The sequence below is a fragment of the Cricetulus griseus genome, chromosome 4 (genome assembly GCF_003668045.3).
Source record: "Cricetulus griseus strain 17A/GY chromosome 4, alternate assembly CriGri-PICRH-1.0, whole genome shotgun sequence".
Taxonomy (NCBI): Eukaryota; Metazoa; Chordata; class Mammalia; order Rodentia; family Cricetidae; genus Cricetulus; species Cricetulus griseus.
Genome location: NC_048597.1, coordinates 84712783 through 84734413, shown reverse-complemented (window position 1 = coordinate 84734413; position 21631 = coordinate 84712783). Strand labels below are relative to the sequence as shown.

General features: G+C 42.0%; 1 protein-coding gene across 5 annotated transcripts in view; it reads left to right on the top strand.

Annotated features, from left to right (window-relative positions):
- Window positions 1-21631, top strand: part of Katnal1 (katanin catalytic subunit A1 like 1) — a 58943-nt gene that overhangs the window by 24116 nt on the left and 13196 nt on the right. For all 5 annotated transcript variants that reach the window (XM_027413713.2, XM_027413712.2, XM_027413714.2 and 2 more), the window contains exons 5-9: window positions 12107-12234; window positions 12571-12676; window positions 13617-13775; window positions 14483-14609; window positions 17590-17724. In XM_027413713.2, coding sequence (XP_027269514.1) covers window positions 12107-12234; window positions 12571-12676; window positions 13617-13775; window positions 14483-14609; window positions 17590-17724 — 655 coding nt within the window. The remainder of the gene's footprint in view (window positions 1-12106; window positions 12235-12570; window positions 12677-13616; window positions 13776-14482; window positions 14610-17589; window positions 17725-21631) is intronic.

Sequence of the window (21631 nt, the reverse complement as noted above, 5' to 3'; positions counted from 1 at the left end):
TCTCTGATCTGATTATCATAGTCATTCAAAATTTAGTAGAGACTAGTTCCCTAGACTAAGGTGATTTGGAAATGAAAATGGAAGGATCATTATGGGTATTATACACTCCTTTTAAAAACATTTGGTTGGTGTGTTGCAACAGGCTTGAAAAAATAAAATAAAATGGTTCAGAAACATCAGACTGTATTGCCTATGATAAAGATAGTAATTATCTTGAAAATATTTAGTTAAGTAAGTATATAAACATGTAGTTATAGGAGCTCCTACATGGTAAGTAGTCTGGCCTACTGGCCCGATGAGGTGCTTTATGACAAAGCTGTTTAAAGCTCACTTGTAATGAGTAGGTAAAGGGACCAGAGTTTATTTGCTTTTTATTCCATTGTATTGGTTCCTACCTGCTTCCCCATTAAGATCCCAATTTTAAGCTCAGTGTGGTGGTACATGCCTTTAATCCCAGCACTTGGGAGGCAGAGGCAGGCAGATCTCTATGAGTTCAAGGCCAGCCTGGTCTACATAGTAAATTGAGACCCTGCCACAAAATAAACAAAACAAAATTAGTGATATAACGTTTGTGTATTCTCATAATCTAGTATATTTATTACTTTGTGTATAGAATTCTGAAGGCCTTCTGTATTCCAGACACTTAGCTTCATAGGTATAAAAAGGAGGATAAGAGGAATTTATTTTGGGCCCACAAAATGGCTCAAAAGGTAAAGGAATTATAATAGTCTTGTCAAGGATTGCTAGTGTATTTGCCTTTTATCTTTGTGTGCAGAATTGAGTGATGGAACAGCACATGCAGCAGTAGAAACAGTATTCCCTGAGCACAATGAACTTGGTTATTGCCTCTGACCCTTTTGAAGCTGTGTGCTGGTGTAGTCAATCCCATCTACCAGCATAGCCCCACCTCCTGTTCACACGTGAAGATATGGGGGACTGGGCTTCAGAGGGTCATGACTACACCTGAGTTCTAAATCGTGAGCAGTGTCAAAGTGTTTCTTTTTTTTAAAAATTACCTTTAACTTTTCTGTCATAAGAAAATACTTTTTGTAAACAAAAATTCTGTTAAATTTTGTGAGAGATTACATCTTTTTCCACTTCTTTTTAAACTTCTGCTAGGCTTCAGACTAGTCTAAACTCAAAGTGCTGTTTTTATTTTTATTTTTATTTTTTTAATTTTTTTTGAGATAGGGTTTCTCTGTGGCTTTGGAGGCTGTCCTGGAACTAGCTCTTGTAGACCAGGCTGATCTCAAACTCACGGAAATCCGCCTGCCTCTGCCTCCCGAGTGCTGGCACTAAAGGTGTGCACCTCTACTGCCTGGCTAAAGGGCTGTTTTTAAAATAAGCACCAGTCATTTTGCATAATGATTTGTTGTTGAGGCCATGTTTCTTTATAATCCTGAGGGCTGCAGGATTGTCTGAATGGCAGTGTGTACCTTAATTTATTTAGTACATTTGTATTAGGTATGTGCTTTGTGTTAGTCATAAATATTAACTAATGAAGTGTACTTGGCTAGAATGCCAACACCAGGAGGCTGAGACTGGATGATGGTCATGAGTTTGGTGCTGTCAGGCTACATAGTGAGACTTTGTCTTAAAAGATCCCGTGACTGACATGTGGCTATTTCTCCTTGCTGACAGAGACAGCTAAGCCATGCTGTTGTCATTATTTGAATGTACCAGGTGTCTTGGTCTGCTTGGGATGCTATCCTAAAATGCCAGGTCATTTTATGAATATGGAACCTCAGGCAGGGTCTAGTGAAGACATCTACAGAGCCACACCTCTTAATGGCAGTGTACTGGGTGGGGGTGGGTGGGTTTTGATGTGACATTTAGAGGAATCCATGTGTTTAGATTATAGCCAATGGAAAATTGAATGTACTATTTTTCATTTAAGTTTACAGTCAACATAGAAGTATGCTGAGAAATGTAAGTTGCCCTATATTAACTTGAATTCTATTTAAAAGGATATGTATCTTTAGTCACAAGATAGAGGAACACTGGTCATTTTCACCAAGAGTTAATTGACTGTGAGTTATAGTCTTAACAATACTTGAGGATCAGAGAGTTATGTAGAAATAACAAATGCTTTTTTTTTAATTTAGAAAGGATATACTGAAAGTAAATATGAGCGAGTGGAAGGAGTGTTTTTATATTACAATAAAAATAAGTTTAATTCAGAAAATGCCAGTTCTCAAATGTGTTAGGCTAGCCTTGTTGGCTTAACTAATTTGTGGTTAACGAGCAGTGTCCTGCATGATCCCATTATTCTGACTACATGTGATTCTGCATAGAGGGCAAGTTACACCCACTGAACTCACTGCTCAGTTATTCAGCCTAAAATGCTTTGCCTCATCACATCATGTATAGCAAATGGCCATGGTGAATGCTTTCCTTCTTGTGGTTAGCTTCAAGACATAGGAATGAAGAGGTGTGGGAAACAAGACTGGAATATTCTGTTGATGCCTGCTGACTGCACAAGTGAACAGTGACGTAAGAGAGTGCATAAGTCATAACTGAGTTATTTTATGAATGATCATCTTACATGGGTGCTGACGGGTGTGTAAGAATGACTTTTCTGGAAAAATGTATGTTCACATATAACTTATGCACATATACATTCACATGTGAGTCCATTACAGATACAATCAACATAAGGATATGCAGCTATATGCCCATAATTTAGAAATGATGGTTGTCCAATATTCCTTAGAGACTTCATAGAAAGCTTTTACTGATTTAGGCCCACTCTCATATCTCTGTTTGACTTGTGATTGCATTGATGGAGGAATGCAGTATAGAAGTGAATGTTGGTTGATAATTTGTTTTCATTAGTAAGATGGTAGTAAAGCCATGAAGAATAAAACATCTTGGAATTTTATTCATTCACCCATGACTTATGCAACATTGACAGACAGAATAATTTTCAAATAATGTAAAAACAACAGAAATGGCATATGTGTATGTGTGTGTGCGTGTGTGTGTGTGTGTGTGTGTGTGTGTGTGTGTGTGTGTGTGTGTGTGTATGGTGTATGCATATATGTGTGTGTATTTGTCTAGGTATGTGTGCCTATGCATGTGGACACCAGTGCATATGTGTGTGGAGGTGAGAGGTTGACACCAGGTGTCTTTGTCATTCTCTACTTTAACTTTTGAGGGAGGGTTGTGTGGACTATTAATTTATCTATGTAAAGATGTGTTACAGGCCGGGCGGTGGTGGTGCACGCCTTTAATCCCAGCACTAGTCCCAGAGGCAGGTGGATCTCTGTGAGTTTGATGCCATCCTGGTCTACAGAGTGAGTTCCATGACAGCTAGAGCGGTTACACAGAGAAACCCTGTCTCGAAAAACAAAAACAAAAACAAAACAAAGAAAGTAAAGATGTGCTGCTTTGCCTGCCTAAGGGACCTGAGTGGTCTAATAAAAAGCTGAATGGCCAATAGCTAGCTAGGCAGTAGAGGGATAGGCAGGGATGGCTGGCAGAGAGAATAAATAGGAGAAGGAATCTAGGAATGAGAAGAAGAAACAAGAGGAGAATGAGGGAGAAAAGGGGGCAGGTGCCAGCCAACCAGACATGGAGTAGGACGTACAGAATGAAAGAAAGGTAAAAAGCCCTGAACCAAAACATAGATGAAGCGAAACAGGTTAAGTTATAAGAGCTAGTGGAACAAACATAAGCTAAGGCTGGACATTCATAACTAATAATAAGTCTCCATGTCATTATTTGTGTGCTGGATGGTGATCCAAAAGAAACCCTGTGCTACAGAGGGTTTTTTGTTGACTCTAAGCTCTAGTTGACTGGCCAGCAAGCTCTGGGGTCGTCTTGCCTCTGCCTCTCACTGGGATGACAAGTGCACATTGCCATTTTCAGCTTTTCCCCTGTGCTGGGAATCCACATTCAGGTCTTCTTGCTTTTGTCTGTGTTACACTCTCTGAGCCATCCCCCAAGCCTGCAATGGCATACTTTTAAGTTGAGTCCACAGTGACATTTTAACTGTCACCTTTAACAGTGTAGATAGTCACCAGCAACAAAATGAGCCTGAGCTTACAGCACTTACACCACCTGAGCTCTGTGGTATACTTGATTCCATTATGACAGGGTCAGCTTCTCACTCAACCTTGTCTACATGAGATGGTAATTCCCTACTCTGCAGTGTTTTCAGCATGCGGGCATAATGGAATTAAGAAGCCTCTAGAGCACAGACAGTGATAATCAGGAAATGAGGAGATTTAAATATTACTTTTTTCATATACATACATACATACATACATACATACATACATACATACACACATAATTGAAGCTGTTGGTGAGGTTTGGTTTTTAGTATTAAGTATGTTTCACAATTGACTTATGAAGTTCTTGAAAGCTGAAAATTCTCTATCATAAGCCAAAAAGGAACAGTGTTTGTAGTTAACCCTTGTAGCTTTCTTGTCATAAATGTGTCCATCCTAGGTCAAGAGAGAACACTGGTACCTCAGAAGTCAGATACCATGGTCCTGCTCTCTCGAAGTCTCTGCCACTCCCCTCTCCCCCAGAGTGACCAGCATTCTGTCTTATGATGCCCCGCTAGGAGCACCTTGTTTGCAGCCACCTGTTCTTGTGAATTGGATTTTTGTTTTTACCTTTCTCTCTCTCTCTCTCTCTCTCTCTCTCTCTCTCTCTCTCTCTCTCTCATTCTTTTCTTTCTCTGATTAATGTATGCTTGTGAGATTTGTCCACCTTTTTGCAGGCACTGTAAATTATTCTCATAGTTATATACTGTTACATTCAATTAAATCTGGCGCCTCGTTAGTGGATTTTCGGGTTGTCTAGTGTGGAGCTGTTAAATAGTGTCACTTTGGGTATGTTTTTTTTTTCCTTCTTTGTGTATATGTATCCATTTTTAGTGAGTACACACTGTATGAGCCACTTGGAATGGTGGGCTCATAGGAGATGTGTAAGTTAGACACTGGGAGGTCACATCCAGTAGTTTTGCAACTGGGTGTTAGCAGTTTGCACTGACACTGGCAGAATGGGAGTTGCAGGTCTCCACACCGTTGTCAGCATTCTCTTGAAGGTGTGTTGTATAAATACTTTATAATTTAGGGGACTGAAAACTGTTTCATATGTGTATTGGCTATATTTTGGCCAGTGATGTGTTTTAAGAACTGTCTTATTCTGGCCTTTGGACATTAAACCATCTGTACATTTTTTTCAGTCTCATGTCAGCTAATATGTAGTCTTGTGGGTTTTCATTTTTGTAATCTTGCAACATTTTTACTTCTATAGCTGTGGCTGAATTGCACATATGTAGGAGTTGCCACTACCTTTTTAAAATCCACATTGGTTTATTTTTCCCATTTATTGTCCTCTTAGTCTGTGAGAGATGCGCTCTCAGGATGAGGGAGGGGTGTGTCTCATCACTGTGTTTCCCTTGGTGAGTTTCTTTACTGTCTTCAGCCTTGCTCAGCAAGCATTCTTCATCCTCTTGATTTTAGAATTTGTATATTCTTGTTGAGCTAAAGTTTTGCCAGTTTCAAGGGTTTGTGAGCTCTTGTTTAAAAGTGGTATTTTATAAACGGGAAAATTGAATGGGAAATCTTTTTCTAGAAAATTTAAATTAGAAACAAACTTGTTTTACATGTTATTCCCAGTTCTCCCTCCCTCTCCTCCTCCCCTGCCCCCCACCAACCCCCATCCCATCCCCTTTCTGCTCCCCAGGGAGGGGAGGCCTTCCATGGGGGGAATCTACAAAGTCTGTCATATCATTTGGAGCAGGGCCTAGGTCCTCCCCCATGTGTCTAGAGAGTATCCCTCTATGTGGAATGGGCTCTCAAAGTCCATTCGTATACTAGGGATAAATACTGATCCACTACCAGGGGCCCCATAGATTGCCCAGGCCTCCCAACTGACACCCACCTTCAGGGGGTCTGGGTTGGTTCTATGCTGTTTTCCCAGCTATCAGTCTGGGATCCATGAGCTCCCCCTTGTTCAGGTCAGCTGTTTCTGTGGGTTTCTCTAGCCTGGTCTTGACCCCTTTCCTCATCACTCCTCCCTCTCTGCAACTGGATTCCTGGAGTTCAGTGCTCAGTGCTTAGCTGTGGGTGTCTGCTTCTGCTTCCATCAGCTACTGGATGAAGGCTCTAGGATGGCAGGTAAGGTAGTCATCAATCTCATTATTGGAGAAGGACATTTAAGGTAGTCTCTCCACTATTGCTTAGATTGTTAGTTGGGGTCATCCTTGTAGATCTCTGGACATTTCCCTAGTGCCTGGTTTCTCTGTAAACCTACAATGGCTCCCTCTGTTAAGGTATCTCTTTTCTTGCTCTCTTCTGTTCTTCACCTGACTCAACCTTTCTGCTCACTCATGTCCTCCTCTCCCCTCCTCTTCTCCCCTTCTTTTTCTCGTAATTCCCTCTCCCCTCCCTCCATGCTCCCAATTTGCTCAGGAGATCTTGTCCCTTTCCCCATTTCTGGGGGACCATATATGTCTCTCTTAGGTTCCTCCTTCTCTGGCAATGTGGATTGTAGGCTGGTAATCCTTTGCTCTATGTCTAAAATCCATATATGAGTGAGTACATACCATGTTTGTCTTTTTGTGACTGGGTTACCTCACTCAGGATGGTTTCTTGTAGTTCCATCCATTTGCCTTAGGATTTCAAGATTCCATTGTTTTGTTTTGTTTTTGTTTGTTTGTTTTTTTGTTTGTTTGTTTTTCTTCTGAGTAGTACTCCAATTGTGTAAATGTACCACATTTTCTCTATCCATTCTTCAGTTGAGAGACATCTAGGTTGCTTCCAGGTTCTGGCTATTACAAATAATGCTGTTATGAACATAGTTGAACAGATGTCCTTGTGGTATGAATGTGCTTCTTTTGGGTATATGCCTAAGAGTGGAATTGCTGGATCTTATTGTAGACTGATTCCCATTTTCCTGAGAAACCACCATACTGATTTCCAAAGTGGCTGTACAAGTTTGCACTCCCACCAGCAATGGAGGAGTATTCCCCTTTCTTCACATCCTCTCCAGCATAAACTATCTTTGGTGTTTTTGATTTTAGCCATTCTGACAGGAGTAAGATAGTATCTCAGAGTTGTTTTGATTTGCATTTCCCTGATGGCTAAGGATGTTGAGCACTTTCTTAAGTTTCTTTCAGTCAGTCAATCCTCTATTGAGAATTGTCTTTTAGTTCTGTACCCCACTTTTTAATTGGATTATTTGTTGTTTTGGTGACTAGCTTCTTTCGTTCTTTGTATATTTTGGAAATCAGCCCTCTGTCAGATGTGAGGTTGGTGAGTATCTTTTCCCATTCTTGTTGACTGTGTCCTTTGCCTTACAGAAGCTTCTCAGTTTCAGGAGGTCCCATTTATTATTTGTCGACAGTCTGGTCTACAAGAGCTAGTTCCAGGACAGCCTCCAAAGCCACAGAGAAACGTTGTCTCAAAAAAACAAAAAACAAACAAACAAACAAAAAACAAAAACAAAAACAAAAACAAACAAAAAACTACTACTCATGCTAGCCATTCTGTACACTATAGAAAGTGTAAGCCAGAACTCAGGGAAGCCATTGCTTCTGGTATGTTTGCCCCCAGCAGCCCGGGACACAGCTCACATCATGTTCTCTGCTCAAAACCTTTCCCTTCCTTCCCACTTAAGATTAACAGCTGGTGTCCTTCCACCAGCGTTTATAAGCCTGGGATGGCTTGACTACTGTTACCTCTTTGACTGCGCTCAGCCATGGCTTGTGGTACTTCTGTCTGCCTCTGTTCTTGATGCTTGTGAACACAACCACTTGACACTTCTGCGTTGATGTTCTAACCCTAAATACTTCATTGTGTTTGACTGTGTCCTCTAAGCCTCATGAGGGCAGAGGTCTCTGTCTGTTTGCTTCATTGCTGTATTCTCTGCCTAGAATTGAGCCTGGCACACTAAACGAGCTCATGCATATCATGTAAAGAACATCCATATGGGCAAGCTTACAACTTGCTGTGGATTTGTTGTTACGATTGTAGTGTCTTGATAGGACAGTGCAGGGCACTGCACCCAAATCAGTAAGTGTCATTTTGCATTAATCTGCCTGCTTTACTTTGTAGAACAGTAGGACAATGGTGGGCTGCAGTTTGGGGCGCTTGTCTAACATTTCCTGTGTTTACTTCTGCTGCCACCTGGGAGCAGCCCCTATGTGCAGCAGTTTGCCCTGTGAACAAAGTGACTGCAAGCATGGCCTGTAGCTAGAGAAACGAGGCTGCTGTTCATGCTTAGACAGGCTACTGATTTCGTTTTTCAGCTTTCTCATCTGTGAGATGGAAGAAAGAATACCTTCTTCACACTTCTTTTAGAATGAGTGTGTGGATACATGCCAAGTTCCCAGGACACTAACAGAGAGCAGAGCAAATGCTCACTGCTAAGCTAACATGACAGTGGGAGACCAATAACGACGTGGAAAAGATTATACAAGATTCGTATTTTACAGAAGATATTTGGGGCTGAGAGATGACACAGTGGTTAAGAGCACATACTGCTCTCCTAGAGGACCAGAGTTGGGTAACTGCAGCTCCAGGAGGAGCTGATGTCTCTGGCTTCCATGTAGTTCTGTGCTAAGAGTGCTTGCCCAGCATATATAAGGCCATGGGTTTGATCCCCAGCACCAAGAGAAAGAGTGAGGGAAAGAAAAAAAGGAAAGAAGGAAAGAAATCTGAAACGGTCAAGAAATTTTGCACTTGTTTTTGGCCATTGAAGCTAGGCAGTAGAGAAGAGTGAGTTGGACAAGGGAGAAGCAATGAGATTACAGAACAAACCACAGCCATCTACAATTCAGCCAGGTCGTTCTTGTGACTGTACATCATTCACTGCCTAATAAGAAAGTCGGTGTCTTTGCTGAACAGGACCCATTGTTAGAAAATCCTGTGCTGATCTGAAACCCACTTCTCCTGTTGCCTCATGCTGGCCCTGGCTCTTCCTCTGCAGTGACAGAGCAGCTGGTGGGTGGCATTGCTCTTGTACTATCTCCTCAGCTTATGTGGCACAGGTTTGCTGGCCTCCTCCTCCATAGGTCATGATGTGTGAGCCATTTATCATCTGGTCATCTGTCCTCCGCATAGTTCATTCAACAGTGATCTCAATCACTTTAGTCCCACAGTGTGAGAAGCTACAAATGCAAATGCAAGTGCTATTTACATTTGGGGACAAGCTGTATCAATCATTGACTGCAAGCTATAAATACTTGATTCATCACTTAGAGCCTCATTTTCTTCAGATAGAATGACTAGGCATTACTCATAAAAGATCCTTAAGGAAACTGTCTTGATTTGAATAATTTAGGAATTAGTAATAAGAAGCTAAGTATTTTGCTTTAATGAAAAACACTATATGCCAGCCTCCACCCTGTCACATCCTTGGTAATTCTGACCTTATCGATGAGTGCACAAAGCTAAGAGTCTGAGATCACCCTGTGACATTCCAGCCTAGTGTTATGTATAAGTCACAGCATCCCAAGTGATAGTCTCAGTTTTATTGCTTGAAAACCGTCCATTTCATTAAAGCAGTGCAGTTAATGTCTGCTCCTACCCAGGCATGTGGTATTTATATTGCCTACCCCTGTTCTAATTTATGTTTGCTATAAGGACAGTTGTTGCCCATTTGCTGATGGTTTCATTTGGCTTCACTAGCTTTTCCTTTGTTTCACTTCACCATCTTGATTTGACTTGGTCCTCGCTGGGAGAGGTCCTCTCTGTGGGAATGTGCTGGGCCAGTCCTTCAGTGACTCCCATCCCTTTTCCTCCCCTATAGTGAAAGGCTTACTTCTGTGGTTCCTCTCCTCCACCCCAGTGTTATTCCCTACCATGGCAGGTAGGGTCGTCTGAAAGTCGGGTCACGTTATGGTAGTCCATGCTCGTTTTATAAAAGACAGATTCACTGCTGCCCATTTCTCCAGCCTCTTCATTTAGTCACATTGATGACTTGGCTCCCCCGTCCTCCACCCGCCTAGATGCTCAGTGAGGGCAACACCACGCATCTTCACCCCTGCCCTGAAACTACACTGCTCACAGTAACTTTCTTAGAATCTCAGGATTCTTGTTTCTTTGAGACAGAGACTGGGCATTCACTTCCTCTTGGTGTGTGTCAAGTCTCCCTGTCATGTGGACATTCATGTGAAAGTCAAACTTGAACTTAATTTTAATTTGGCAAGTCTCAAATTACAAAGGTTTGTGAAGGCTTGTAGGAGCCAGCTAGGTTGGTTTCTGTTGACGCCTGTTGCTGCTTTGTTTCTAGACTACTCTAAAATGATCACAGAGTTCCCAGGGATTGGCTTGAATGTGGCTTGTAGCCTTGGCCTAGCCATGTCGTAAAATGTGATCTGAGGCAGAGCTTGTTTTCAATTTGTTGAGGTTGTTTGTGGTGTCAGTATGCCAGAGGTTTGCTCATTTCAAAAGAGTCAATTTTAATACATGCCATTTGAACTGGAAGGATATTCCTAAGCATTCATCCCAGTGCAACTGCTATACTGCCCAAGTGAGTAAATCTTTGTGATTGGGTCACCAGAACACTGCTTGGCCGTTTACCTAGTGGCTCAGAGAGCCAGAACTTCTGCCAAAGGAGCCATTTGATTCCCTTTTGGTACTGACTGTGCCTCTCTGTTTATCTATGAAGTAGAATCTGAGAAGTCCATCATGTTCTGTTGTCTCCTCATCGTGACCCTTTACCTTTTACTTTTAGATCAGACGGAAAGGGGCCGATGCTCTGGGAAGGGGCATGGCTCTACTCATTAAAGCAGTTCTGTGGTTGAAAACGCTGAGAAATCAGAGCATTTCCACATTCACCTTCTCAGCACTGACTGAATATAGCAATAGCTTAGAATTCCCTTTTTTTAAAGCACACTATTAGTAAAAGAACTTAGGATAGATCAAACATTTCCTTAGGTCTTAATGCTATGATTGAAAAGGTTCTCTGGGCAGTGAGTGAGAAAGGTATGAGCAGAAGGAAGAGGTGGGAGAAATGAGAGGGGGTTTTGGCTGTTATAACAGTGTGTGCTGCCATGATGAGCAATTCTGTGATGTGGCCCAGAGAGCTGTCTGAAGGAGACCATTGAGTCCTGAGTGGTGACCAGCAGTGTCAAGGGAACAGTGTCAAGGGTCATCTTGTCTGGAGCCTTTGATCTGTTAGTTCTGCCATATGGCACTGAGATGGTAAGCAACTCAGTCAGTTGTGAGATGGGAGAGCCATGGAAAGGTGTTGCTTTAGGAAGACATTTTTCTGCCCCAACCTTTGCTGTTGAGTCGAGTCTTCCTTAGACTTTGCACTTAAGTAGTTAAGAGGCCGAGAAGTGTTTAGCCCCTTGGCTTTTCTGAGCCCCTTTTCCTTATCCATAGAGAATGAAAAGCAGTCTGTGGTGCTGGGCTGCTACATCAAATGAGATACTGTGTGGGTTGCTCTATCATGCGGCAAGTGTTCAGTAATTAATCTTCTTCTCGAACATTGGTTGACCATCTTCTAGCAGAGAGGCAAATCCTTTTTGTCCAGTGAGTCAGAGGCAGGCTTCTCTAGACTGCTGATCTAGGAAGGGTCAGCGAAGTCCTACCTGCAGCTATCCCCTGAGAATGTAGATGTGAGGACGGTCACATATGTTTGACCAGTTGATCTACTTCTGATGAATTACATAGGGCAGGATGGCATCTAAGCAACCCGAAGATATTACTTTAAATAGTAAGAAAAAAATTTTTTTGAGACAGGATTTCTCTGTGTAATAGCTCTGGCTGTCCTGGAACTCACTCTGTAGACCAGGCTGGCCTCAAACTCACAGAGATCCACCTGCATCTGCCTTCCGAGTGCTGGAATTAAAGGTGTGTACCATCACTCCCTTCATAAGAAAATATTTTTAAAGAGATTACTCTGGCCTGAGAATGTAGCTCAGTACTAGAGTGCTCTCCCAGAATGTATAGGCTCTGGATTTCATCCCTGGTCCCTGCTCTGTGCACACACAGACACATGAACACATGGACACACATGCACATGTACACATACACATACATACATATACACACAGGTACATTATATGTTGAAAACATAATAATATCAATTAAAGTTACTTTGTTACTGACCATAACTTTTTTATTCATAACTCCAGGGAAGGAAAAATATGCAAGATGGTGCAAGTGATGGTGAAATCCCCAAATTTGATGGTGCTGGGTACGATAAGGATCTGGTGGAAGCCTTGGAGAGGGACATTGTGTCTAGGAACCCTAGCATTCACTGGTGAGAGTCTTGAATTATAGTAGAGAAAACATCACAAGGGCCTGTTGCTTTGAATCTTCTCCCCATCTCCTGATGACACCTTCGTTCTGTCATACTCTAGCAAAGGAAACTTTACATGTTAATCTGTTGTTGACATGCTGACAACGTTTGCTAACTGCATAAAGTGTTCTAATTAATAGCCCAGTATGTTTTCACTGGTTATTTTTTATATTAAGAATTAGAATACCATCTTAATATAAGAATAACTTTGTAAGCAAACACATGTAATGTAATTAGCTTTGACCATAAATCAGAGGTGTCCCCTAAGTAAACACACATGCAACTGTTCTTTCAAAGGGATGACATAGCAGATCTGGAGGAAGCTAAGAAGTTGCTCCGGGAAGCTGTTGTCCTTCCCATGTGGATGCCTGACTTTTTTAAAGGGATTAGAAGGCCATGGAAGGTGAGCATGTCTGACAGCCTTGAAGTGGGGATGCTTGCATAACTGAAGGGCAGTGCTGCTGTGGGTCTGTGTGTTCATACCATCAGTAGATTGGGCTCCCAGTCACCTCCACACCTGGGTGTGAATTTGGGGTTGAGATGTGCTGCAACCACACAGCAAGAGAGATGGGCTTAGAGCAGTGACTGCCATCTTCCAAGTCACATGTTTCAAGTGCTGAGCTAGAGCCTAATTTTAAGAACTTTTGGATGTCTCTTTCTGTAAAGAAAAAGTTAAGCAAATTATGTGTTTTGTGTCTATGTACAGGTATGTGCATGTGAGTGCAGGCACCCCCAAAGCCAGAAGAGGGTGTTGGATCCCCTGGAGCTAGAGATAAAGGTGGTTGTGAGATGCTGGGAACTGAGCTCAGGTCCTCCGCAAGAGTAGGACATTCTCTTTACCACTGAGTCATCTTCCCAGCCCCAGAAGGGTTACTCTAAGAAGTCCACAGAATTACAGGATTGTCTTCCCTTGGGATCAAGAAAGGTTCTTTCTAAATGCACAAGAGGGCTCTTTGCTGCCAATGCTTTTGTTTTCTCCTCCTCTCCTCTTTTCCTCCTTATCTTTTGTTTTATCAGGCAGGGTCTCCTCTGGAGTCCAAACTAGCCTCCAACTCTGAACACTCTCTATATACTGCCCATGTGTGGGGAGTACAGGCGTGAGTCACAGTATCTGTTCAGCCGGTCTTTTATGAGCTTATCTCTGGCCACTTGTGACCTGAAACACCTGGAGAAATGGCTTTCATCATTTTCTTGTTGCTCTTGCTAAATGCACAGATCTCACAGTGGCAATAGAGTTTATATTTTAATGGGGAGCCTCATGTACACCAGCATTACCAGTTGATGATCGTTTCTAGAAAACATTTAAATCTAGTATGTTGCCTAATTCATCCTTGGGTTTTCAGGGTGTGCTGATGGTTGGACCTCCAGGGACTGGGAAGACTATGCTAGCTAAAGCGGTTGCCACTGAATGTGGGACAACCTTTTTCAATGTCTCCTCTTCTACACTGACTTCTAAGTACAGAGGCGAATCTGAGAAGTTGGTCCGTCTGTTGTTTGAAATGGTAAGTGTGCGGTGTTTGGGTTTCCAAGTGCTGTTTGTCTGTCTGGGCCTGTGGTTCCTCATATCCAGGTCTGTATTCCTTGAGGTTTTCTGAAAGAGCAGTGTGGGTATATCCGACTAGCTGTGGACACATTAGTGATAGTGGATTTTGTAGGATACTTGGTGTGTCTTCAACATCTCTTTCTTGATGAGATGAAAATAGGCCCTTTGGCACACTGTCCAGTGAGGTTGATTGGCATTTTGGATGTCTAGTGCACTGATGGGACAGAAGACTTTTAAAAAACAGCCAGAGGTGGATCTGTCATTAGATATTGACTTATTGATTTAAAGTTACTTCCAATAAGGTTTTTTTTCCCTCTATGGAGGGAGACAGGTGGATCACTTGAGTTTGAGGCCAGATTGGTCTACATACCTAGTTCATGGCAGTCAGGGCTACATAGTGAGATCTGTCTCAAAATAATAATAAATAAAAAGTAGAAAAAATAAAAATGAATCTCTGTAAATCTTTCGCTCAAAATCACCAACCACATAAGTTTTATTTTTGGATTGCTTTTTCCTAAAGTTATTGTTGATAACAAGATAGTGGTACCACTTTAATAGACAAAAATTATAGCTTTCATTTGCCACTGTTCTAGAATGAAAAAGCTACCTAAAAAATCGAGTGCTTTATGAGATCATTGAATGATTACTTTAAATGTTTTTACCAAGGCTAGGTTCTATGCCCCCACCACAATCTTCATTGATGAGATAGATTCTATCTGCAGTCGAAGAGGAACGTCTGACGAACATGAAGCAAGCCGCAGAGTCAAGTCTGAGCTCCTGGTCCAGATGGACGGTAACTGACATTTAAAGACTGTTCCCAAGGTCGCTCCCTTTCAGCCATGTCTGTACTCACGATTTGTAAGTTCTGAATGAGTGGGTCAGGAGGCAGCTGTGACTTCTTTTTAGTCACTTGCTCATCACCCACTTGTTCATGCATCTAAAGTACTCATTGAATACTCACAGCGAACCACACACCAGCTCAGGTTCTAGGTTATGGAGCAAAGGACTACGCTGGCCACCAAGGAGTTTGCTGGTAGAGCCAAGGCTCTGAAGGTGTGACTGGAAGTCCCTGGGCCTTCAGACCACCTGAGGGCTCTACAAGGGCTACACAGTTTCAATACTAATATCAAGGCACACTTACTGGTTTTGCTTTAATTCTCTCACAAGTATGTAGTAGAGCTTCCCAGGGTCTACAAAACCTGCAAAGGATGGAGAGCAGAGGCAGATGGGAGAATGCTGCTCTTCTCTTATTTACTCAGACATAGTGTCATTTTAAAAGTCTTCTAGGCCAGGTAATAGTTGGTGGCCCATGTGTTTAATCCCAGCACTCAGGAGGCAGAGGCAGGCAGATCTCTGAGTTCTACCCTGGTCTACAGAGTGAGTTCCTAGATAGCCAGGGATACACAGAGAGACCCTGTCTTGAAAAACAAAACAAAAAGTCTTCTAAGACTTGAGAGTTTTTGAAAACTGTGCTTGTTTTTCATAAAATATGTTATTTATTTTAATTTGATGAGTCATGAAGTCTTATTTTTACAACAAGTTGGTACTTTGAACTAACTACCTGCCTACCTACCTACCTATCTATCTATCTATCTATCTATCTATCTATCTATCTATCTACTTATGGTGCTGGGGCTAGAACTTGGAGCCTTGTGTCTGATAGGCGAGCACCACTAAGCCAACAGCCCAGCCTTTCTGTGTTTTGGTTTCTAATGGTAAATACTGATAGACATACCTCACACAGTGATAGCTCTTAAGAGTTCCAGGGATTTTTAAGAGCATTAGAGGTCTTGAGACCAAAACCTTTAAGACCATCGGCTACACCTGAGGCTGACAGCTGACCAAAAGTTGCACAGTGGTTCCTCTGCAGCAGAAAGAAACTCTGGGTGTAGGAGTGGCAGTGGTCAGGGTGGGAGGTGCAGCACGGAGGCAGAGGGGCTTTGATGCATGGCTGGAATTGTCCAGACAAAGAGGAAAAGGATTTGGAGAGCCATGAGGAAGAGTTAGGGGCTCAGCACTTCTTTAGACACAACTCAGTCTGGTAGTTGTGTGGTAGACAGCAGGCAGTTTAAGCAATCCATAGGAAAAGATGGAAATGTGTCTAAAATACCCAGCAAGTGCTGTTTCTGATTACCCACCAGCTGTGGAATCAGTGTCTTAGTTACTGTTCTATTGCTGTGAAGAGACATCACTACCAAGGCAACTTACAGAAGAAAGCATTTGGCTGGGGGCTTGTTTACAGTTTCAGAGGGTTAGTCATTATCATCATGGGTGTGTGTGTGGGGGGGTGGGGATTAGAACCTGGCAGGAATAGTGCTGGAGAAACAGCTTGAGCTCACATCTGATTTGCAAGTTGCAGGCACAGAGACAGACAGACAGACAGACAGACAGACAGACAGACAGACAGACACAGACAGAGAGAGGGAGGGAGGGAGGGAGGAAAGAGAGAGAGAGAGAGAGGAGGAGAAGAAAGAGAGAAGAGAAGGAGAGGAGAGGGAGAGGAGAGGAGAGGAGAGGGGGAGAGGGAGAGAGGGAGAGAGAGCAGGAGAGAGGGAGAGGAGAGGAGAGGAAAGGAAAGGAGAGGAAAGGAGAGGAGAGGTAGACCCTGCCTGGGCTGGGCTTTTGAAATCTCAAAGCCCACCTCTAGTGGCACACCTCCTTTAGCAAGGCCACACCTCCTAATCCTTCTCAAAAAGTTCCATTAACTGGGGACCATACATTCAAGCATTGCAGTCTATGGGGTCTATTTTTATTCAAAGCACTACACTGAGGATGGGTACTTCGTATCACGTGGTACACAATATCAGGCATTGAGAGACCAACAATGGCACTGTGTGCTAGGTGACCTGTCCCTCAGTTAGTGTACCATTTCAGCTCTTGCATATATATGAACAGAAGGACCACATTTTACTTAGGAGAAAAGCATAGCAGAAAATGAGGTGTTTAAAATTAGGGTCAGTGCATCACTGAATAAACATCCAGCCAGCAGGATTTCATTGGACAGTATCATGGCTGCTTACTAGCTGGAGAGGTTTATTCCTCACGAGAACTATTTAAAAAGACATTTAGTAATGACTTATTTATTATGCATGCTGAACTGGGTTGCTCAAAATATACTACTTTGGTAAATTGTCACATTTGTGAACATATGTATGAATAATATTTCACTATGTATTGCCCAGAGCCAACTGTACACTCTCAAAGGTTTTGTTGTTGTTTTTATTGTTTTGTTTTTGAGTTAGGTTCTCTTTATTTTGTAGATCTTGCTGTTCTTGAACTCAATGCATAGACTAGGCTGGCCTCCCAAGTGCTGGGATTAAAAGTGTGTACTGCCATGCCTGGATAGTTTTTAATCCTATGAGTTTAATTGTGAAGAAGCAGACAATGCACACAGATCCTTGGTTGTTCTGTGTCAGCTGTTCTCTCTTCTTGAGAAAGCCAACTAAATTAAACCCAAAACTAAGGTGGGGGGAGGTAATTTATAGTGAAAACATTAAAGAACTAAGTGGACCCCAGCCTGAATTTTCAGAAGCAATATGCACTATTTTCTTAAATACAGATTGGAAGAGCCCTGCCCTAGGTTGTCAAATTCTTTAGCCCCTTTGTTTTGTTCTGTGTTGATGTCTGGTTTTGCCACTCCATCAAGGTCACAGAGATGGTGAAGGTGCATCACTTGAGGGCTGTGGCTCACACTTAGAGAGGCTGGCTGAGGGAAAGGACTGAAGTGGACATCACAAAACATTGATAGCCTGTTCCCTGCTCCCTGTGTCTAGGAGTCGGAGGAGCCTTAGAAAATGACGATCCGTCCAAGATGGTGATGGTTCTGGCTGCCACTAACTTCCCGTGGGACATTGATGAAGCTCTTCGAAGGAGACTAGAAAAAAGGATCTACATCCCTCTACCGACAGGTATGATGCTTCCTTTTACTGGATCTGGAACTTTCTGTCATTTCCTGTTAACCCTTTTCTATTTATTTAAATCTCTGTCTCACTGTCACTTTGTTTGAAGAGCTCTGTGGCATTAGGGGGACGATCTGAGTGACAGAAACAAAGCCCTTGTGAAGTCCTTTGCATTTCAGAGAAACCCTTAGTCTTAGAGCAGTACTTGTGCTGGTAAGTTTGGTAGCACTCCAGTTCTTACTTCTAAAATTGGATTCCATTAACCCTAATTTAAATATTAAAAAAGTTGTCTTGGGGACTTTCAAAAGTGATTTTCTCTTGAATGTTGAAGTTTCCTATTTCTTATTTTTATCTTTTCCTTTGAGATAAATATATATGTCGTTGAGAAGTGTATATCTCAAGTGTGTTATGATTGGTTCTCTGAAATGTGTCATCATGTTCAATCAGTGTAGTATCCTAGAAAGGATGTCCCAGCAGTTCATCTAAATGGCTATTGCATAAGCGATTTGCCTGGTCCTCCATCACCACAGGCCAGTTTTCTCTCTTGCGAAGCATTGTGTAAACAGTATGGTGACAGCATACAGTCAGTGTCTAGTGACTCTCGTCCTGCAGAAGTCTTTGAGATTTGCATGTATGAGTGTGCTTATCAGTGATTTCTTGTCCATGTGACGATGCTGCTGTGTGTTGAGTCCCCTCTGATGGGCACAGGAATTGCTTCTAGTTTTTGGCTATTATGAGTAGAGCTTTAAGCCTTATACATATTTTTGTGGATGACTGTTTTAGGTCTTTGGGTAGTATGAATGGGATATGTTAGTCAGTCAGGGGAGCTGTGTGTTTAACTTTATAAGACTGATGCTTTGCTCACTTCTAACAAGGCAGCTGTACTTAACTTTATAAGGAATACTCAAACTGTCTTCCTGAGTGGTTGTACATGTTGTATTGTCACTGTCACCATCAATAAATGGGAAGGGCAGTCTGCAACCTTGCCTATAGCTGCTGTTGGCAGTGTTTCCGTTTTATTTGCTCTTGTTGATGTGAAATGGCATCTCATTGTGGTTAATCTGGTTCCTCTGATGACTTATATCTTGACCACCTTTTTGTGAACTTATGTACTGTGTCCCTCATTTTATAACAGTTAATGTTTTATTAATGCTTTATATAAATTCTCTTTACTTACATTTTTATAATTTTTTTCCTTCCAATTTGTGGTTTAGTTTTCAATTTTCTTAATGTTCTTTCTTGGTAGCCAGAGTATTTTAATTTGTGAAGACCTTTTTTTAAAGGTTTTTTTGTTTTGTTTTTTATTAATAGGGCTTCCTGTATCTTAGAAAATATCTGCTTACCCCTAGGCTGTAAAGCTTTCTTCTGTTTACTTTTAGAAGCTATATTTAGCCCTGTGATTCTCTTGAATTGTGGGGTGGGCTTTTATTTTTTCCATGAGTATATTCAGTTCTAGTACCATTTGCTGAGAGGACTTTTCTCAATTTAATAAAAATCTTAGAAACTGGCATCTTGCAGAGTATATTCCGGATAGTAATGGGATTGAATTAGGAACTAGCAATAAGGTATTTAGATTATCCCCAATATTTTACTACTAAACAAGTTAGCTCTGAATAACAGAAGGGTCAAAGAAAATTGGAAAAATTGAAAATAGTGTTTTGGTAGGAAAAATATGTCACCCTAAATATTGTGATATGAAGCCAACATAGTGTTTTAAGGTCTGTAAATGCATACCTTGAAAAAGGCTTGAGTAGATACTATGTTAGACTTTGAAACAGAAATTAGTTTAAATGTGTAGAGGAAATAAATTAGAAAAATGTGAGATATGAAATAGAATATTAACAAGGCAAACATTTGTTCATTATGTTAATATTGACAAATCTCTAGAGAAATAATGAAGAACAACAGAGATAAATTGCCAGTATTAGGAATGAAGGAGTCACCACAACAGCTCTTATAGACAGAAGGAAAATGAAGCAACTAAGTGAAAGTAAAATCTCCCTAAGTGTTCTTCATTGTGTAACACCTCTGGATCAGTGTAACCATGGGAGTCAGTGTGCGTAAAATAGTCACAGATGTTAACATTTGCACCTAAGAAAGAAGAAAGGCCTCAACTAGGTCCTCTGTTTCTGCTTTCAGAAAAGGAGAAAGTGAAACTCAAAAGAGTAAACCCTCCCTGCAAAACAGTCTTGTGAGCTGGAAATCAGTGCCCCGGACAGTTTTCCTGGATGCCGGACACAGACACATGCTCCACTCTTCTCTTTCCTCCCAGGGGACACTATGTCCAGCCCTGTGGAGCTGTGCAAGCTTTTATTCAAGGTGCCATAGGTTCTGGGGCTGCAGCAGCTGCCGAGTTCTGTTCCTGGTGGCTCTCAGGCCAAGGGGTACCGATTCTTCTTCCTTTATGCTTGAAGCCTGAGCCAGCGGAGTCAAGTCCTTTGGCAGTGCTATGGAAGCTGGAATGTGGGGCACATGCCTCCCTCTTCTCATTCCCTCCCAAGGGAAGCTCCAAGCTGGCCTTTTCCTCCTTAACCTAGGAGCCGTTAGCTAGGGGGAAGAACTAACTGCAGAGCCAGGCGGCTTTTCTCACCCATTTCCACAAAGTTCACGCTGTGGCTTGCTAGATGGTTCTGAGCTTTGGTGAGGTTAAGACATTGTCTCCCCAGATCAGGAGGAAGAGCATCTAGGGCCTCTTATTCCCTGTGCTGCTGGGCTACTCTGAGCCTGTTCTTATGTGATGTCAGTTGTCATTCATGTCATTGTCCCCTTGTATGTTGAGGGGTATCTTTTCCTCCCTGGTTAATTCTTTGTTTTAAAAATCAGTTTTACTGAGGAATGACTTAGACACAATAAACTTTATTCACATCAGATGCTGAGCTATGGCAGCTGTGTACCACCATGAGACCATATACCAAGAAGCAAGTCCACCCTTTCTTCCTAAAGAGGCTTCTGGAGCCCTTCCCAGTCTGCCTTCCTTCTCCCACCTGGGCTGATATTTCATTGTTTGTTTCATTGTGTGGACATATCACAGACTTTCTCCATTCCCAGTGGTTGATATTAGACCATTCCTAGTTTAAGGCCATTGTGAATGAGGCTGCTATGAGCATTGATGGTTGGTTGGTTGTGTGGCAGATGCTCTAGTTTCTCCTGCATCAATGCTGAGAAGTGACATTGGTGATACATGTTTGGCTATAGCAACAGGCTGGTCACTGACTTGCTTGTTGTTTTTAAGATGGTGCACTTTGTATTTTAGTAGTTGGCTGTAATGTGGGGTTTCCTTTTTTCTTTGTTCTGCATGTGTGTTGGACATCTTGGTCCTACTGCAACCATCACTGGGGTGCTATTTGTTTCTTCTAACCCTTTTCCTGATAGGCTCCTTCTACATTTGTTTACCGAGCATTTCCTCTGCAGTCTCTTTTCCTGTGAATTTTCATTTTAGGTCTGCTTTGCAAATCTTTCATTTCCAGTTTTTAAATAGTTTCTGTTATTTTGCTGGGATTCTTCATCATTGTCTCATTCACTTTTGTCTCTTCCTTCCCTTTATTTCTCAGAATTCTTCCCGACATTGGTTGGGTGGTAATAGAGTGTGGCAGAAACGATGCTAAGGTCTAAACCTAGGTCAGAAAAAGAATATTTTCTGCCTTATTTTGTCCCTTGAGGGCCAGCAGCCATGACATGAGTTCCTCTGGCAACCATGGGGAAGCCCACATGGGAACTGAAGACTTATACTAATAGCCACCATCTTGCCAGTCATGGGAATGAGTTGCTTCTAGATTGACTGGTCTAGGACTGTAGTACAATCTAATGAGATCCCTTCTGTCCTAGTTAGCTTTAACTTTCAACTTGACACAGTCTAGAGTCACCTGAGAAAGGAGTCTTAATGGGTTGCCTACATCAGATTGGCCAGTGAGCATGT